General features: G+C 38.8%; 1 protein-coding gene across 6 annotated transcripts in view; it reads right to left on the reverse strand.

Moving 5' to 3' along the window:
* The window catches only part of igf2bp2a (insulin-like growth factor 2 mRNA binding protein 2a), a 65,250-nt gene that overhangs the window by 5,675 nt on the left and 38,009 nt on the right, over positions 1-21,566 (reverse strand). For 5 of the 6 annotated variants that reach the window (XM_080902103.1, XM_080902105.1, XM_080902104.1 and 2 more), the window contains 6 exons: positions 20,360-20,411; positions 15,793-15,856; positions 14,661-14,951; positions 12,400-12,534; positions 5,591-5,713; positions 2,380-2,515 (listed from right to left, as the gene is read on the reverse strand). In XM_080902103.1, the coding sequence (XP_080758229.1) occupies positions 2,380-2,515; positions 5,591-5,713; positions 12,400-12,534; positions 14,661-14,951; positions 15,793-15,856; positions 20,360-20,411 (801 nt within the window). Of the gene's footprint in view, positions 1-2,379; positions 2,516-5,590; positions 5,714-12,399; positions 12,535-14,660; positions 14,952-15,792; positions 15,857-19,869; positions 20,326-20,359; positions 20,412-21,566 lie in introns of those variants that run through there. The other variant, XM_080902108.1, reaches the window with a different exon arrangement.

The following is a 21,566-nucleotide window of genomic DNA, read 5'->3' on the forward strand; positions in this document are numbered from 1 at the left end:
TCGCTAGCAACCCAGCATTTCATCTCCGACAAAGTTATCCCGAGAGAAGTACAGCAAGTGTGTAAGTCCATCTCTGAATGTTTGTAAAGCATTCCTGCGTTAAGCTTAACAAGCGACTGCCTCTTCTTGCTGCTACTTCAATCATGAAACTGCTTAACGATCAGCTGATCGGCTTTTCTGTCGCGAGTCCGTCTCTCTGGTTTGTTTTTGGCCCACTTTGCACCAGAAAGAGGAAACCAGCGGCTGAACAACAGCAGCACGTTTAAGCTTGATCAGCTGTTGTTAGAATGTATTTAATATTACTTTCTACTCGAGGATCTTTTTCTACATAGCTGACGCTGGTAACTGTGCAGGGGCGGATCTAGCAAAGTTTAGCCAGGGGGGCCGATAGGGCATTAACAGGGAAAAGGGGGCACAAAGACATACTTTTCTTTCTTATTCTCATTTAAAATGTCGAGCTTTTAATAAATAATTATCTGACAGCCAAAGTTTTAATTTGATGCAAAATGTATAGAAGTCCATTACTGTATATAGTAACTATTAAGTCTAATATATATACCCTAGTAAGCTATAGTACTTTTTCCTTTGGGAAGGTACCATCTGTGCAGTCTGCAATTTTGTTGAAGAAAGATGTTGAATCTATTTAATATTTCTTGAAAAATAATTGATTTCTGTGCATTTTTTTTTTCACACTGCATCAAATTAAGGTTGATTACGTCGATTAAGCATCATGAGGTGGAGCGTGAGGGGTGGTTCCCTATTTTTTATTTATTTATTTTTGTTGTTGCTGGGAGTTGGAACCCTATTAGTTAGGTTGCTTAATATTTATGCTAAGTACTCTTTAAAATACCAGAATAGGGAGGATGGTGTAGGTTTAAGTTTATTAGATTGATCAGTATTGCTGTACTATGAAATATTTTTTTTTGCATACAGGTATAACAGAATAGCTTTAGTGTAGTTGTTGTTTTAAACTTGAGTATGAACTTATACAAAATGCAGCAAAATATTTAAAAAACAGTTTTGTTGATTAAAAAACACTATATCGGATTCATATCGGTATCGGCAGATATCCAAATTTATGATATCGGTAACGGTATCGGACATAAAAAAGTGGTATCGTGCCATCTCTATTAATTATTACCATAATAATGACATACTCTGCAAAATCCTCTTCATTTATTGATAATTAAAATACTGTTTAGCTGCATGTCTTTTAAAGAAAAAGCGAAGGAATAAATCTTCCTCTAGGGGTTTAGAAAAATCTTCTACTGCATGAGCTACATTACAATAAAAAAACCACTAAACTCTAAAAAATGCTTGTTGCAAGCTTAAAATTGGTCTGTTTTCTTAACTCCTTAAAAAGATCATGCTCCTGTGGTACATGGTTTTTACAAGAGAGATGTTTTAAAAGCATAACCAAAAAAAACCAAAAAACAACAACAACAAAAAGCAAACAAACCCCAAAACAAACAACAACAGAAAGAAAAATCTTCCCCCAAAGGCAAGTCAGCTATTCTGGTTTCATGGCCATGACAAGACAGGACTGCCTCCTTTCACTTTCTTTATCCCAGAACGCTCTCTGTAATATCCAGACTGTCACGCTAGATGGCCCTAAATGCTTACTGTAGAGCTGACACTCAACCTGACAGGTGCCAGAACTGCTCTTAACATCCAGAACAACATGGCAGCACGCTGCGTTATGATTATTTCTGAACAAATATTGAGACTGTCACTGTGAAGGAAAAACTAATCAACTAATGCGCTAAAGGGAAAGAAACCAACTAATTCCGTGTTACTACATGAGTCACATCCTGAGGAGCATCGTCATCGTTAATACAGTCACTTTATCAGCATTCATCTCTTTGCAGTACAACAGAGAACATGCAGAGTGTGCCATCATGGCTATCGCTCTTCCTCAGAGGATGACCTCTCAGGCTGCACCGCTGGTGATGTCATTGGGGCAGTGTGAAAGAGGAGCTGGGCGAGAGGGCGGCCTGCACATATCAGGTGGATGCTGGGAAAAGCAGTGTGTTACAGCAGTAACACAGACACATACACAGCGGGGAACTAAGTGTGAGTCAGAAGCTCCATGAAAGAGGCAGACACACACACACACACACACACACACACACACAGACACGGAGCGCTCAAACACTCGACTCACTGATGAGCTGTCCAGCGATCGTTTACTGTTATCCATTTACCAAGCTGGTATTACTAAAGCTGGCGCTAACATGCGCTGAATGGGAAGGCAATATTATCCCGCCGTATATCATCGCTTCTCTCTGTTGTTCACCTGTCAGTCTGCGTGAGTCAACATACTAGCACATACTAACACAAACAATCAGGAGGCCTGCAGACGGTACCCTCAAGACTTACATTTATAGCAGCAATATCATTCTCGTAGGCTTCCCTCAGCTTCTTCATGATTTCCATCTCAGCTTTACAACACGCATCTACGCTGCCCTTCACCGTGATGGTCCTCTCAGGGTTGTAAATAGTTAAGTCTTGTAACCTGAAAGGAAAATCACACACACACAGAAATGATTACTGTATAGACGTGCAGAGGATTCTCAAAACAGATTTAAAAGAATAATGATATATTTAGGTTCTGACTAAGTTTCCACAGGCTGGATACTACATTTCCCATAATGCAACTCAGCTGTGTCTTTCAACATGCTGCATTCACGTCATACAGGATGGATGGCAGTGAAGAGAAGCTTGCAGCGTTGTTAATAATAACTTGGCCGAGTGAGAGTTAAACTGCACTGACAGTAAAACAGAATATCAATTAAATTTAGGTTTAACGCTGAACAACATATATTGGCTGACATGTTTTGTTCGTTTTTAGATTCTTGTTTATTACTAATATAACTCAGTCAAGAATATGGGAGCTTTAAAAATGCAGTGTTGGCTTAGACTATGATTCACATGTCAAAAAAAAGACAGATACGATGATTTGTAGTCATGTTCCAACTATGCTCTGGGTTTAAAACATAGCATCTGATACATTTTCACTTCACCAGATTCTAAAAGAGACATTTTTGGAAATGCTGTCAACAAAAACAAAAGAGGTCTGCATTTCAGACTGGACGTTTTTTTAAACCACAAGAGACATCACACTTTGTTTCCTGATTGGGTCTTGTTGGTCACACGGTGGGCCGTCACAGACTCATCACGCACCTACCAGTCACATGACCCTTTCACAGAAGACAACAGCTTATACCACCGGACAACATGCATGGATAATGCTATGCTAGCACCTGATTTAAATCAAATCCTGCATTTTACATTACGTGAACATAGGGCTGCTCAATTAATCGAATTTTAATCACGATTACGATCTGGGCTTTCAACGATCATTAAAAATGACTGAGCCGATTATTAGCCCCTCCCTCGTGCTTTACTCTCGCGCTGCTCCGTGTGGCAAATCTAGCGCACCTCTCTGCATTTCGAACACGTGTCACAACAATTAAGAGCAGCGGTCCCAAAACTTTTTTGCGCCACGGACCGGTTTGTGCCCGACAATATTTTCACGAACCAGCCTTTAAGGTGTCGCGGATAAATACAACAAAATAAAACTAGTACCGGTACCGAAAAAAAGAAGATTTATTCATAACACACGTGAAATGACCCAGGAAAACCGAGTAAACGATAAAAACGATAACAAAATAACGCTGAAAACCGATAAAAACCCTGAAAACTATACATTTCACACCTGAGCCTCAACTCTTGCGGCCCGGTACCGGTCCGAGGCCCAGGGGTTGGGGACCGCTGATTAAGAGGACCCGAGGGAAGCTCGGAAAGCTAAGCAGAAGTTATTTGGAGAGGAGAGTGACTGCCGTTGGTTGAAAAGAGAGGTTAAACAAAACTTCAGTGGTGTGGAAGCATTATTGGTTTGCGGAGTCAGACGTGGATCAAGTAGACATAGTGTGTAAACTTTGCTACGGTGTCGTAGCTGCACCACAGAGCAACACTGCAAAGTTCACTAAACATAGATGTTTACATTTTTCATTTATTTTTTATATTGCAAACATCTGCACTGTTATCAGTATTTGCACACTATTTTATAATATTTTATGACAATCTTTAAAGTCATTGTTCAATACATTGTTATTGTTAAATAAATATCGTCAAATAATCGAGATCTCAATTTCAGTGAAAATAATCGTGATTATCATTTTTGCCATAATCGAGCAGCCCTACGTGAACAGTGTAATGTGACATACTGTTCACATTTCAGGCTATTGAAAAAGTCTATGTCCCTTTAAACTACTACTGCTTAATTCATGTTACTCCTTTAATTCTCTGTATTCTGGCCACACATTCCCTGAAACCTAGCGCCATGTGGCAGCAACTCAGACCTCAACTAGTGTGACAGGTCTGTTTGGTTGCAACACAAAGATAATATGTCAGCGAAACAAAACAAAACAAAACAAAACAGGTAAAGCAAACATTAGTGACCTGCCAGTGTGCTCACATGCCATTTTTTCTTGTTCCACAGCTTTGACAGAAGTGCACACACTGTCTGTTCTGAAGTCTTTTCATTTCCCTCCCTTTCAGTAATCGACTGTTGTTTAAGATATATTAGCTTAACGCCTGACATGATCAGCTCAGGTTTCACTCGCGATGGCGGAGCACTGCAGACACATCAGCACATGAGCATAAATGCAAACAACTATGTCGCCCACTACAGCAGAGGCTCCGCAGGGATCCAACGCAATGCTATAAATTAAGCTCAGCGAGTCAAGTGGATTAGCAGCAGAGGGACTTACATATACAAATGGAAGCCAAAAAAAGCAACAGTGTGATTGATGTTTTTCTTCTATTTGTGCAACAGCCAGATAATGACTTAATTTGTACATTTCAATGTTAACCTGAGGAATATGAAAGGAAAAAATGCTTATGTCTATGGTTACCTGTTATCTTGAAAGCTGCTGGCAAATTTTTGAAATTCAAGGTGTCTGATACTCAGCTGAACCGGCACCAATGAGATAATACTACTCTAAAAAGTCTGTTACATGAATCAAAGATGCAAAGCCCCATAGACCAGTTATCCTGGACATTACACAAATGTTAACACCTCGGGGCCTTTGAAGCTCAAACTCTCTGCACTATGTTGGTGAACACAGTTGACACTGCAAAAAGACTTAACAGAACCATCAATTCTGAATCTACTATTTGAGCTTCTCTTTTTCAAGGCTCATTACATTCTCAAACCTCGCAGACACAGAGCAATTCATTAGCAATAAATGAAAGAAGGTTGGGGAGCACAGTCCGTTAAATGGGGTGCAATCACTACCTCTCTAATATCATGTTCTGAAAAGAAAAAGCTGTAATCGAATCGCCACGTTACTTCTCTAACAACTCTGTTAAGTGTAACCACATGCCGAAGGGTTAAGGAGCACAGACGAAGGAGGTTACAGTGAAAAGGGCTTGAAATCACTGTCTGTTATTTGTGATTTGGTTAAATCAGCGACAGTAAAAATCTTTGATCTCACTCAAAACATAAATCCACTGAGGAGAATTGCAAATATGAGAGGTTACACATGTGTAAGAGCACCATAAGCAAGTTAAAAGCTGGACTTACGAGGAGATGGTTATCTTGGTCCCTGTCTCCTCCTCGATCTTCTTCAGGTTGCGACCCTCTTTGCCAATCAGCCGACCCACAAGGCTGTTGTGGGCAAGGATTTTCAGAGGGATGTCCTCCGTCCTACACAGAGACACACACACACACACACACACACGTGTAAGGTGATATAGTAAAAGGTAGGTGCTACAGAGTATCACCTATGAGCTATGATATGGTGTCATGCAGAATGCAGAAAGGTTAATGCTGACATGCCTCTGTTACAAAGTGTATTGTTCTATGAAAAACAAACCTGTGCTGATGTTAATTTTACTATTCAAAAACTGCATTTCACAGACAACTCCAGGCTCCATCCCCTCGAGCTAGCAGCACCTCGCAATTTGTGTGTGTGAGTGTGTGAGAAAGAATGAAAAGTCACTTTAAAGGGCTTTGTAAAACTTAGATATTGTTAAATGGTGCAAAATCAGTGCAGACTATTTCCTTGAAACTGAATATTCTCTCCTGGACCTTTGTGTTTTGCCAAAATTGAATGTGACAAACTGTTTATTGCCAATGCCACATGATAACCTACCACTTTCCAAGAATTTTTTCTCTGGTATGAATCAAGCAAATTGGCAGTGATTATAGGTAAACAATGTAAAAGGCTGTTTAAGCCACTTACTTTCCACTAATTGAGTCTGATTTATTACTAAACCAACATAATGACTAATAAATATAAAGAATCAAGTTAGAATAAAGAATACCATTTCAAATAATTATCCTTCCTATCAAAGTTGAGAAATTAATGCATATAAGTCCACTGTTTGGCCCTGAATAATATATCACAGCACATTTATCTAGAAGCCAAAGCAGTGATTTTGCTCTCCGGCTGCTGAGTTTAGTGAATTTAAAAAAATATATTCAGGAGGAAAACAGATTGTGTAAGCTTTGTAATTAGAGTGAAACGGAAAGCGAGTCCCAGTTTCTTTAACACACCACAAATTAGGATGATTTGACAAAATTAATTTTCCATGACTTTAAAATATTCTGAAGTACAGACAGGTATAAAAAAGATTGCTTGTATGATTTTGACATTCAAGTCCCTAACTAGAGAAGGAAGAGGCTCAATAAATTAACTACTGATGATTCATGTATGATAGTATCTGCTTTCAGTGTACTGTACCTAAACTGTACATGGTGCAGTTATTACTTATTAAAACAGAAGGACTATCATTACTGTATGATTCATATTCCTCTCCATTGTGTGCCCACGACCCGCTATAGCCATTTTGGCCTGCTGGGTGAAATTGGGATTCGATTCCCCACACGACCACCACCCGCATCTACCTATGTAACGTAATGATAACAGCAAATATTTTTCCATTGCTACTGGGCTACCTGCTACCATACATTAGTAGTCACTTTAATGATTAAACAAGCCTTGTTATATAATGACACTATCATAAATACAAATAATAATACAAAAGCACACCATGCTGCAGTATTGTTTCGCCCGTTTGTGCTATTGGTTGTAAAATTAAAACTAGATGTTTTCACAAGATATCCCAGCAAAAACAGATCCTTCTAGCCTGTTATGGTGGATTGCCAGTCGGCCTGGTGGTGTCATGATATATCATGAAGAAATTAAACTGTGTAGATATAAATTATATTACATTTTAGTCAAATATAAATGATACAATGCTTTTATCAAGTGTTATAGCTGCATAAATACTGAAAACAAGTCATTGTAGCTATTTGCTGCCTGGTTGCTAGGCAACATATTGCCATCATAATAGCTGATACATTAGATATTATTAGATATTAGATAGGCTCATGAAGGTTCTTATCTAATACCTAAGATGTACCTCTTTGCCAGGTTTGGTTGCTCAACCCCTATAAAGGTAGGAGGAGAGAAACTATTTTACACTAACAGAAACATTTCCATGAACTGTGGCAGACTTCATAACTCCACCTGAGGACAACCAATGTGTAACAAATCATTTAATTAAACCTCTGTGTGTGGAACAGGTCACCTGTCTGAGATGCAGAAAGGTACAGATTGCAAATGACTGTCCTGTCTGGAATGATTAATAGTTATGAAGATTATTAATGCTATTGTGCTACATTTAGAAATGGACAACTCTCCTGCTTTGGGTAAAAAAAGAAAAAGAAATAATAATAAAAAGAAATAAGGACATAAAATAGGGATGTTGTAGGAAACGCCCTTATGCTCCAACTATTTAAACTTAGAGGAAACACTCCTGCAAACGTGCACAAGCAACAAGCACACTAACCTAAGAAACCTCCTGGGGTGTGGTGTTTAGCAGCCAGATGCTGGAGGTTTCTTTTGTGCTAGATGAAAGATTTCATGATAGTGATGGTGGTGTGTGTGTGTGTGTGTGTGTGTGTGTGTGTGTGTGTGTGTGTGTGTGTGTGTGTGTGTGTGTGTGTGTGTGTGTGTGCATACTGTTCAATTTTGAAAGGGTGAGATTAGTATGGGGTGAGCTGTAGGTCAAGTAAAGGGAGATGGCATTGGTGTAGGTTAAGAGGCCAAGTTTAGTGGTTTGGGTTTCACTAAGTGAAACTACAGGGTACGGTGTAATTGAGGTGTGGCACTGGGTGGTGTTACTTCACAGAGGCGTGGGGACAGAGGCGTGGAGGTTATTGTTACGTGTGACAGCAGGATTTCTGACTTTACTGGTTGCATAATACTTTGACAGGCACTTTCAGTTAAAGAGACAACATTCATATTTAACCCTTCGGTGTTCCTCGTCAAAAAAGTTACCCTTTTGGGTAACTTTGGATTTTTGATTTTCAATATATCAGTCATTTTAAAGACTAGTTGCATGAAACTGACTTATGATGTGCATTTTAGGATTATTTTTAAAATTCATTGATCCCCTCTATGGTGTGGTGTATAGTAAAGGAGATTCACATAAGTGTTACCTTCTACATTCGTCGTACCATTTTGGGCCCCATTGACTCCCATTATAATCACATATTTTCGATATACTGTAATCCTGACATGTGATAATTTTTTTCTCGTGAATACCTAATGGATCTAAGCCTCAGCCTTCAAAATAAAGGAAAAATAGGTTTTGGATCCAATGAGCACAATATTAGGTACAGCACCACCATAGACATTTTCAGTGTTTTTGAATGCAGGACATGGTTATCTTATTATGCAAAATACATGACAATAAAACAGCTAACCACCATAAAATAGTCTCGATGTAGTGGAACTGATATAAGAGAGTGGTGTGAATGTGATTGAGAATATATTTATATTTTATATATATATTTATAATATATATTATGGGTTTCCCCCCCAAAAAAATAAATAAATAAATAAACAGGGGTCTTTATGACAATAAAGCAATAAAAACATAAAAAATATTTACAAAATTATGAAAAACTTTATATCTGTGGTTAGGTCTGAAGTTGTTTAAAAGATCTGATGTGGAAAAAAAATGAAAAATTAATTCATATATGATATTGCTATATCACCTTTTGGATGGGGACCCCTTTGGGTCCCGAGGGATACCAATGGATGTATAATGCAAAAACTCTTATTGCTCCAAAAATAATAATGCAGCCAAATCAATTCTGTTATGAATTCTTTACCCATCCAAGGCTCTAATAACCTCATGCCAAGTAGTTCCATTTGCAACTCATTTTTTGAAAATATTGCATATTATGGTTTTTTACCCCCCAAAGAAAATAAACAGAGGTCTTTATGACAATAAAGCCATAAAAACCTAAAAAATATTAAGAAAATTATGAAAAACTTTATATCAGTGGATAGGTCTGAAGTTGTTTAAAAGATCTGATGTGAAAAAAAAATGAAAAAACAATTCATAAAATTCATTGCTATATCACCTTTTGGATGGGGACCATTTTGGGTCCCGAGGGATACCAATGGATGTATAATGCAAAAACTCTTATTGCTCCAAAAATAATAATGCAGCCAAATCAATTCTATTCTGAATTCTTTACCTATCCAAGGCTCTAATAACCTCATGCCAAGTAGTTCCATTTGCAACTCATTTTTTGAAAATATTGCATATTATGGTTTTTTACCCCCCAAAATATAAACAGGGGTCTTTATGACAATAAAACCATAAAAACCTAAAAAAAATTTAAAAAATTAAGAAAAACTTTATATCTGTGGTTAGGTCTGAAGTTGTTTAAAAGATCTGATGTGGAAAAAAAATGAAAAATTAATTCATATATGATATTGCTATATCACCTTTTGGATGGGGACCCCTTTGGGTCCCGAGGGATACCAATGGATGTATATTGCAAAAACTCTTATTGCTCCAAAAATAATAATGCATCAAAATCAATTCTGTTCTGAATTCTTTACCCATCCAAGGCTCTAATAACCTCATGCCAAGTAGTTCCATTTGCAACTCATTTTTTGAAAATATTGCATATTATGGTTTTTTACCCCCCAAAAAACAGGGGTTTTTATGACAATAAAGCCATAAAAACCTAAAAAATATTAAAAAAAATTATGAAAAACTTTATATCAGTGGATAGGTCTGAAGTTGTTTAAAAGATCTGATGTGAAAAAAAAATGAAAAAAAAAATTCATAAAATTCATTGCTATATCACCTTTTGGATTGGGACCATTTTGGGTCCCGAGGAACATAAAAGGGTGTAAATTTGAAAAACTCTTATTGCTCCAAAAATAAAAATGCATCAAAATCAATTCTGTTCTGAATTCTTTACCTATCCAAGGCTCTAATAACCTCATGCCAAGTAGTTCCATTTGCAACTCATTTTTTGAAAATATTGCATATTATGGTTTTTTACCCCCCAAAAAACAGGGGGTTTTATGACAATAAAGCCATAAAAACCTAAAAAATATTAAAAAAAACTTATGAAAAACTTTATATCAGTGGATAGGTCTGAAGTTGTTTAAAAGATCTGATGTGAAAAAAAATGAAAAAAAAATTCATAAAATCCACTGCTATATCACCTTTTGGATGGGGACCATTTTGGGTCCCGAGGAACGTAAAAGGGTGTAAATTTTGAAGTGTGCCCAAGGGACAGAAAAAAAAAAAAAAAAAAAAAAAAAAATAGGGACAGAAAAAAATACATACTATTTAAAGGTATGCTGATGTATACGGAATTCACAGTGTACACATTTACTTTAACGTTTATCACTTTCAGTACATGAGTACAGTAAGTGTGAAACTACAGCTAGCAACCATGTCGCGTGAAAACAGAAAACAGAGGGAAAACGCTCCACTGACACTGTCAAGAAAAAAAAAACTCAACTCCCCATCTTACTATTTAGAATGCAAAACATTATACAGAGATTATTTTCTATAAGTCTAAGCCCATCTGTGTGCAAGCAAAATTTCATTTTTATAACTTGTAAAAAATGAGTACGGTGGTCTCTGCAAGTACTCTGGCTTCCTTTCACAGTCCTAAGGCATGCATGTTAAGCTAACTGGTAATCTTAAACTGGTTGTAGGTATGACTGTATGAGTTGTTGTATGTCTCTGCATTATGGCCCATTTATGCTTGACCCATAGGTTGCTTTCCCCACCAATGTGACACAATCACAGAGCTGTATCCGTCTATACTCGCCATCACCGCGCTTTTGTCTATTTGCAAACTTCTTCAGCACTGTTATAGAACTCTCCCTCTCGGAGTTCTGTGCTATCTGGGAATCCCTGCACTCCAGCACAGATGTGTCATTTAAATGTCTGCACAGGCACCTTGAGTTCGGCCATTTTGAGGACACCTGTGCCAGCAACGGAAAACGTGCAAGGTTTCAAAAGTTGGAAGGCTGAAATGACACCAACCACACAGGTTGGTGCCTATGATGTCATCATTTGTAATCCGGCACTCTTTGCTTGGGTGAGAATGAGGAATATAAATAGGTTCTTAGGTATGTGGCACGCCCAATGTGCCCTGCCCCTTTTCCTGGGATAACAACAATAGGGTCCAGCCCCAAACAATGGAAGAAAATGGGTGGATGGATAACTTGTAACTGTAGTGAAAACCTTGTGATTGTGCTGAAATATGAAAATACTGCAGCATAAAAGTTAAAATCATTTGAATGTTTTGGGGGTGGTAACACTTTTTATAACTCCTTCTATAAGTTTTGAGTTTTACAGGTGCTGGTGGGCAGCTTTATTTCTTTGGACAAAGAAGACTTTCACTTCCTTCCAATATCAAAGTATTTTTGTAACTGCATTAAACACATCAAAATGTAGAGAATGGCTAAAATATATATTCTGAACTAGTTTTCAAAGCTGTTCACACAGATCTTTAAGCATTGCTCAAACAGCCAAGGACATAATCAAAAAAACAAAACAGTCACACAAACACATTTAAGCGCAGTTTTTACTATGTATCATCTCAGGGAAATTGATTTGTTTTTTAAAAAATAAATTCAAATACTGTTACACCAGAGAGCAGCCACCCCTGAAAAACAGCACACTTTCAAATAAATGCAGACAAACGTGAGTATTATGTGTTAAAGGTTGACGCTCAAACAGAGCAGAAGTTCCGAAAGTTCAAAAGGTGCAGCTTCTCATTAAAGTTGTCAGCCCCAATTAGGCATGTTGACCTTGTTTCTTAAATGTTAAGCTGTGATCACGTGTTAGCCTATGTGAGAGTGTCACTGTGTTTACTGTGTCAGTGGTCCAACCGAGAGAATGCACAGTGAGATTAAAAGGTGCGCAGGCAGGTAAAAGGATAAGATTATAGCCCTGCAGACATTATGGCTAATCGCCCTGTGAGGTTGTAAACATGCTCCACAGGAGCACATGTGAGCATGTTTATATAAAAGAATAGTTGGGCAGACTCACGTCTTGGTCTCGTTGGCCTCCTTCTGCATGATGTCCAGGATCATGCGACAGGCGGCGGAGCAGCCCTCGGGTGTTGAGTGGATGGTGATGGGTTTTTCAGCTGCACCTGCATTTTCCTTCCGATGAATGTCTACCCTGATAGAAAGAGAGACAGACATATATTGGCATTGTAGTAGGTAGGGCAGGGCAATATGGCCAAAAATATTTATCACGATATATATTTGAAAATTTGCGATAACGATATAACTGACGCCAGAAAAAATACTTTACAACTCCACAACTTTATTAGTGCAAAAAAAAAAAAAAAAAAAAAAAAAAAAAAAAAGACCATCAATGTTTTTTCACTTAAACAAGCAGCTGTTTTTTTTATGCAAATTCCTTGCTGACAGTTTCACCAAAAGGCATTTCCAGTGGAAATGGGCTGACATATCCTGAGCATAACCATGTATAATATCCACAAAACTTAAAAAGAGGTTACACACACACACACACACAATATGGTAATATTATGTTGAAGCACAGTACGTATCACTCCGTGAGGCTCTTGACTACAATCCATCAAGCGGTGCGGCTTCGTAGCTTATCAAAGTCTGACAGATTTTCGAGCGCCGTGTACCACATAAAATCGGTTCGAGGTGAGTAAGCACAACCAGAATTCATACATAAGACGCACCGGATTATAACTGTCGATTTTTCAGAAAATCAAAAAGATTTTAAGAGCGACTTATTTTCCGAAAAACACGATAATAACAACGGCCCGCTTGCCTGCTCTACCAAAAATTGTGCTTTGGTGTGTATCTGACCGACAAAAACCAAACCATTTCCACACCACTGAAGTTGCACCATTTTTACAAACCAAATCTGGTTAATCTGTCATTCAACGCTTTCGCCCTTCTTATTGACTATGTGCACGTTAGCATATGCTATTTCCGGTGCGGAAACTCCTGTGGGGAGCTTTGTTTCCGGTGTCCTATTCGCGCCTGGTTTACAGTCCAAAACAAGTTAAGCAAATGAATGAATCACGCGGCGATTTACATTTCTATAGATGTCTTGGGCATTTACCCAATATATCTGTAAATGATGTTCATCGACTTGTCAATATTTTTCCCCCGTGCCTCAGAGCAAAAGAGCAAAGGGATTCAAATGTTATATTTCTCAGCGGTCCCTCGTTTATCGCGGGTGTTATGTTCTAAAAATAACCAGCGATAGGTGAAATCAAGTAGCCAATTTTACTTTTTGACGGTGCAAAACGTTTCGTGGACATACAGTACTGCACTTCAGAGTCACACTGCTAGAGATCGATGCAGTGATTCTGTACTGTACAGGAGAGACGTCACGGAGGAGATCGTCTGCAGCGATCAGGACGCAGGACACAATGTGACGTAAAAAAAAGCATGCAAACTTGCACTAAAAAATCCGTGAAACAGCGAGGTGAAAGGTGAACCGCGTTATAGCGAGGGACCGCTGTAATTTTGAAGGTAAGTCACAACATACCCTTCGTAAATACTAATGTATAGAAACCGTTACCAGTAATCATTCATTTTTTGTGTGGCTTTTTTCACGGTTTGTTAACATGCTGTGTAGGTGTGTACTTGACTAGCTGATATCGACATAACGGGGGAAACATCTGGTTTGACTATTCTTCACCTGTAGTTTGAATGCTGAACATTTGCCTGTTTAAATCATAAGACCAGTCATTATACAGAGATACTTCTGAATGTGGACGATGTGTCTTCTGCATAGAGTAATGCAGTTCTGCTTGTGTTGAGTGATGTAAACAACTGATCGATCTAAACGCTTTAAACGTCAAAATTGATCATTCGATTTTTTATGACACAACAGCGGTGAGTGTTCCCACCTTCTGCTCTTTGTAACTTAACGCAATCTTTCAGTTTTCGAGTTTTGGACATGATTTTGGAGTATATCTTCGCAGTAGCAATTGACCGCAAAGCATTTTCTCGTGCACATAGTCAATTCTCCGTCACTGACATGCTTTTTCCACCATGTGCGTATGAAAACAAAGGCACTGCGCATGCGCGTTTTACCCATTTCTATCGTGATATTTCATTTTATTATCATTGCCTAACATTATACCGGTGTTACTGTGAACGGTATGATATGGCCCAGCCCTACATTATGAAGAAGATGATGAAGAAGAAGAAGCAGCAGCAGCAGCAGAGGTACATGCTGCTGCTGCTACATGCTAACCCAAAAAATAAAAGAAAGGTTAAACTCCAGCAGGGTGAGGTGCTGTTGCTTACTTTGACTGCGTCTGTTTGGTGACATCCTTGATGGTGTTGCCTTCCTTGCCGATGATGGCTCCCACAAACTGAGTAGGCACGAGCATGCGCAGTGGGAAGTCGTGTTGTCTGGGGCGTGGAGATCCGTAGCCTCCTGATGGCCCGGGCTGAGAGGAGCCCTGGTCCCGGGAAGTTCGACCCCCACGACGCGTGCGGGGAGCCTGGACAGGTGGAGCAGCATCCGTGTCCATGATATATGACACCTTGAAGGAGTAGTCGTCGAACTGGTGTCCTGTCAACTTCTCGATGGCTCTGGGTGGTAGTAGGAATGTAGAAGCAGAAGTATCAGGAAGAGAGAGGGGAAATAAATGAACAGATGCACTAACACAAGAATATCAGAATACAGGTTCTCTGACAGTTTGACTGATTAATTTCATAAGCCTCTGATATACTTGCTTGTAAACACATGTTTGTTACACATGATGACTACCTCAGCCGAGCAAAAGTCACCAAAGCGGCAAATTACACCTGACATCTGATTATTGGTGGACAAACATTAAATATAATTTGATTTCATGCATCATTCACTGCGCTTTTTCATGGGAAATGCAAAAAAATTAAAATGCAAGATCACACAGCAAGCTTCTCAACTCTAGCAACTCTAGCTCACCACACACCCACCGGCAGTGACCTGGTGAGCTTACATCACATTATTTTCCTTCAAAAAAAAATTTTCCCCTCATAAACACACCAACACAATGCTTTGAAACACATCTACTCTGTTTTCACAAGGCTAAAAAAGTTGGGAAAATGTGACCTAGGTGTTCGATGGACAGCTAATGGAGAGAACAAACATGTTTGCCTTCTACCTTTTAATCCTGTCTTTTTCTACAGTATAGTAACCTCCTCCAAGCTTACATGTGTTTGTGTAAAAAGAAAAATCAGTTCACAAGGAGTTTGTTACTGTGTGGGCCACAGATGAACCAACCCTGCTCTAACCTTTATGGATACACATTTGAAACCGCCTGGTACAAAGAAAAATATACGAACAGCAGGACCAATACTCCTTGTATTGCAGCTTCTTGTCTGTGCAAGTATATCATGAGTTTTGCTCTACTTTCATGCATCAGTGTCACTATTATGTGCTGCTTACACTTTAGCTTCCTCCTTGGTTGCGTATGTAACATTCACCACTGCTGTTTCTGTATCAGTGTTCACTGCAAAACAAGACAGAAAGAGAAGGACATGAAAAAAAAAAAAAAAAAAACACACCCAAAAGATGACACACAGTAAACAGAGATTCGGTCACATGCACATAGCAGTTCTTTGTTGTTCCCGTAGGTGAGTCAGAGACGCATTCAGGTTCCCGTGGTGACCCAGAGTAGGGCTGCTCGATTATGGCAAAAATGATAATCACGATTATTTTCACTGAAATTGAGATCACGATTATTTGACGATATTTATTTAACCCTTTAAGACCTACCATAGAACCAAGTCGGCCAGAGCTTGCTTATATATATATATATATATATATATATATATATATATATATATATATATATATATATATATATATATATATATATATATATATATATATATATATATATATATATATATATTTTTTTTTTTTTTTTTTTTTTTTTTTTTTTTTTTTACACATGTTGTAGTGCCATTTGTGGGAGCATTTCAAGTTGCTATACATCAATACAACTGTTATAGCCCATATTTTAATAATATGTATGTATTAAGTCCATAGTAACTACATTAATTGCAAAAAAGTGCAATAAACTAGAAAAAAATTGAAAATTATTTTTGTTTTTTTTACATATATTTCTACTTGGATAAATTTAAGAGGTTTATCCCTCAAAACTTTAAATACAAAAAAGTTGCAAAAAATAGTTTACAACAACAGGAAATTTATTTTGAGTGTCCTCATAGTTTTATTTTGGAGATACAGCAATTTTTATATACTGCAGGAAAAAAAAAAAAAAAAAAAAAAACAATCCTATGATGCAAATTTGCAAAGAAAACAGCAGGTGCATCAAAATAAACTATTTCCAGCAGTGCAATTCGAGTTCTAAGCATCCCAGCAACTATTCAGAAAAGTCAAACATGACTTATAAAAACACCAGTATAGGCTTTTAAGGCCTACAAGTAAAAAAAACTACATTTCCCGCGAAAATGACGTCACTTCTGGTTTTGGGCAGGAAATGCGATAGTTCGCGTTGACGTCTTTTTCAATGTGGGAAGTGTTACGAACAGCTGATCGGATCGGCAAAGCGTGTTTCTGGAATATTATGTTTTTGTTCCTGCAAGCGCTTTTTATGCAATTTTTGCAAAGCTATATGTGGAAGGAAACCGTGACCGAGGACAAGCTGATGGCATAAGATGTAAGTACAACTCCTCTGGTTTCATATGGAAAAAAATTTATTGCGCTAGCTTAGCGGGATTTAAAAATAGTTACACAAAACGGAGCTTGCTGCTCTGACCGGCTTTAAAGGGTTAACAATAACAATGTATTGAATAATGACTTTAAAGATTGTCATAAAATATTATAAAATAGTGTGCAAATACTGATAACAGTGCAAATGTTTGCAATATAAGAAATAAATGAAAAATGTAAAGATCTATGTTTAGTGAACTTTGCAGTGTTGCTCTGTGGTGCAGCTACTACACCATAGCAAAGTTTACACACTATGTCTACTTGATCCACGTCTGACTCCGCGAACCCATAATGTTTCCACACCACTGAAGTTTTTTTTTACCTCTTTTCAACCAACGGCAGTCACTCTTCTCTCCAAATAACTTCTGCTTAGCTTTCCGAGCTTCCCTCGGGTCCTCTTAATTGTTGTGACGCGTGTTCGAAATGCAGAGCGGTGCGCTCGATTTGCCACACGGAGCAGCGCGAGAGTAAAGCATGAGGGAGGGGCTAATAATCGGCTCAGTCATTTTTAATGATCGTTGAAAACTCAGATCGTAATCGTGATTAAAATTCGATTAATTGAGCAGCCCTAACCCAGAGAACCACTTGCCTGTGTGAATCCATTACAACCATCACCACACTGGCTCCCCTCCAGACCCTGCTGCTTCCTCTACAGACAGGAGCAGCTTAACACAATAGCCTCTCTGCCACTTGCACAATAACTATTTAAGTTTGACATGACAGCCTTAACAAAGCAAGTAATCTGTGATAAAATGCAATGCACCGCTAAGAAGCACCTCGCCGAGACTTGTGGTCCGCTGAGGAAAGAACAACACGGATACCGCCACACTGAAGGGTTTGATTCCTGCTGAGATCACGCATTCTTCAATTCTTCAAAGGTTGAACTGTAAGTGGAATTCAATTCAAGCGAGCCTTGTAAAGTACACGCAATTACAAAGGAAGCTCACAATCGATCGATTGATGAAATTGTCCATTGATCAAACAGCTCAGATGCTGAGTTGATCACTGTAGCAATTTAAGGAAAAACGATAAGCAAGCACAAACGTTATATTCTTTTTCTTTGTCTTATAATAAAGAGAAACGCCATCAATATTCATCACTTAATGAAATAATCAACAGATGCAGTCTAGCTGAAGCCAAGAGCTGGGCTATGAATACTGAGACTCGACTGCAAAACATTTTTCTTCTCCTCTCTTGTTCTCTAAGAGATCACAAAAAAGGTTTTGTTTGCTCTAATATTAAATGTTTTCAGAATGTTTTGTTTTGTTTTTGCTGTTATTAACTCATGCAATGCATAAATACAAAAAAATGTGACAAATTAAAGAAAAAAAACATTATAACAGAGTTCATTTGCAAGATGCAGAACCACCACAAGCTGCCAAAACAGCTTGTGGTGGTTTATTTTACCTTTATTTTAAAAGATATTTCTTCATCTTATATTTGACAGGTGTAACCGACCAGCACACAATCTTTTGACATGGGAAGGTTAAATACTGCTCACATGTACCTACACTGGATAAAGTCTAGAAAGATTTAGGGCTGCTGTGCTAGTGCATGTGTGAAAATAGATAAGAGCCACTAGTTCTCCTGACTATGTGCGTCAAAATTTGAGTTTCCCTTTAATTTGTCACCCTGGTATACATGTTTCCTTAACCGGTCTTAGCACATTGTACTTCAGCATGTTTTATTTAACTGCATGATACCTGTAATTTGAGAGAACAACAGTGATACTAATGGCAAAAGAACAAGGTCTGAGAAAGGCAGCTTGTGTTATTGATGAAATGCTTTCTGCCACAAGAGACAACAGTATCTACGTTTTTTCAACTACGCTTGTGAAATCAAATAAATGGCAAATAGAGCAGGTCTTCAAAGCTCTGTAAAGATACTTCTGAGGTTTTAGATAAAACAGGCACATAAATGCCCATGCAAGCCAAGAACAAAACATGTCAATTATAAATAAGTCTGAGATGCCAGGTGTACCACAGAAGTAGTAAAATTATGTTTCAGCTTGCTTTTCCTGTGAACAGTCATAAGAGGCATCAATGTCTAAAAAAGAAACTTCCGAACCTGTTAGCGAGCAGCAGATAGCAGATTTTAAAGGGTTAAATCCAGGGAGAGCGCCCAGCTGGCTTAGAGAGGGCGAGTGGGCTGAGCCTGGCGTGGTGCCCGGCACCGGCACTCACAGCCATTTCTGCCCCACCCCGCCACCAGCAGCTCTGACCATGCCACACAAGAACACCGGACTTCTCTAAAACCTCACCCCTGTAACAAGAGTGCACAGATCCAGGCAGAGAAAAGTGACAGAGACTGCAAGCAGGGACGGACACACGAGCAAGCTGGCTCCATTGATAATTCACTGCAACTAGCGATGTTTGGAGAGCCGGGCTGAGGAACTGAAAGAGGAGGTGAAGGGAAAATGCTGTGCCGGTGTGTGGTACAGCATGAAGTAGACTGTTTAATGGCAGCGTGTGGTAAACTCTGAGTGGAGTATCTCCTCTGTCGGATTCTCTTTTAGCACCTGTCATGACAACAGTGGGTAGTAGTTGGTTGTGGCTGTTTTGATATACAAGGAGACACTGTGCCTGTATGTGTGTGTGTGTGTGTGTGTAAAGATTTGTACATGTGCATCTTTGTTGGTGCTTATACCTTGCGGTGCATGCCTCTATTACTCATGCATGCGTGCTTAGTCAGCAAAAAGTTTGCAGGGATTGCTCTAATGCTGCCTACCCCCCCAAAAAAAGAAAAACACCACACACACAAAATCAGACAGTGCAAAAGCCTCACCACAGGCGCCTGCAGTGTCCTCCCCAGTTACCACGATGCACCTCCCCAAAAGAGATCCATCTCGCAAACACATGCAGGCATAAACACACACGTGGACACATTACTACTGGATTACTGCCATGTCTGCCCACTTCAATCTATACGCTGGGGCCAACGGGAACCGTGGTAGTACACAGTGCTTATTATAGAGGCTGCATGCAATTCAAACACTCGACTCTTCGGGTCAAACTTATAAGACACACGCACACACGCAGACAGACAAGATGATAAAGGCTGATTCATATGCAGAGATGGGTTATGTTTAGATAATGGTTGTGTGGGATGATGGTAACGAGGAAGTGAAGTCACAAAGGGAGACTTGACTCACTGGGAGGTCTGCGTGCGTGCATGTTTGTGTGTGTGTGATGCTAAACAGTCTCATGTGAATTGAACAGTTGGAACCAAATGAAGATGACATGCACAGCAAACAGGGAGGAGAAGAATTCTGTACCTTGTTCCACATTTTCTACAGTACCATACTGAGCTAGAAGGCCATCCAAAACCTGATGGGGAAAAGAGAAAAGATAAAACTCAGACACACAAAATAGCACTGACATACATACACATTAGAGTGAGATCAAGACTTTAAGATCTGATTGATCTTTAGATTAAAGCTTATTACTGGAAGGCCAGACCTTTAACCTTACATTATTTTAATTACGTCACTTCATATCAGCTTATTCCTCTACAATGCATGCGTAATAAAAAGCACTGTACGTTGATGTACCTAGCTCCAAACAAAAACTTTTCCTAATGTCAGATGAGTAGCTGCAGCTAGTGCAGACTTGTCTGTAAATAAAGAAAATGAGAGCTGAATGGCGTCTGAGATCACAGCTAATACTTGCAGAGAAACCTGGAGAGGTGGCAAAGTGCGTGCGTGCGTGCATGCGTGTGTCAGAGATGTCATTCCCTGCAGTCACGCAATATTGGTAAAAACAGAGATACTTTAATATTCATAAGTGTGATCAATCAAAGTATTATTCCAAAAACTTGTATCTCAGTTGTTATACTTGTGGCTGAAGAGCCTAATCTTGCTGTGCAAACATTATGTATGGTGCAAAGGGGAAATAAGGCAGACATAAAAGACATACTAACACCTAAGATGATATAAGAATGTGTGGCAGCGTTCCATCATAATATGTTAAATAATAAAAGGTCACTGTTCAAACGGAAAGAGGTCAGATTCATGTAGGAAAAAACAAAAAACAAAAAAAAAAAAAAAAAAAAAAAAAAAAGTAATGTAAAAAGAAAACCACCAAAGGATCTTTCCTGGACCGGCAGTGTGCAAAGAGTGACATCAGTAGAGAAGAAGGGCCGCCATTTTGAACTTTTCACTGTATTTTGCGGCAAGGAATTGTGTTTCACGTATTAAGAATAAATCACATCATTAGAATGGTTAAGCCAAGGAGCCATTGCAGCACATTCTTTTATTCACTACAGCAGCGCATCTTTGATATTTTATTTTATTTACCAGAAAACTCTTGAGATTAAGAATCTCTTGCAAAAATGCCTGGGGCAAGACAGATAGGGTTACCATTACATGTTTTTCAATGGCAGGCAGAACTGGAGCTCCTGCAGAAAACCTGTGAAAGCCTCAGGAGGACATGCAAACTTCACACAGAAAGGCCCTTGTGGGTTTGAGCCCAGGACCATGCAGA

Source organism: Rhamphochromis sp. 'chilingali' (assembly GCF_963969265.1).
Source record: "Rhamphochromis sp. 'chilingali' genome assembly, chromosome: 14".
NCBI lineage: Eukaryota > Metazoa > Chordata > Actinopteri > Cichliformes > Cichlidae > Rhamphochromis > Rhamphochromis sp. 'chilingali'.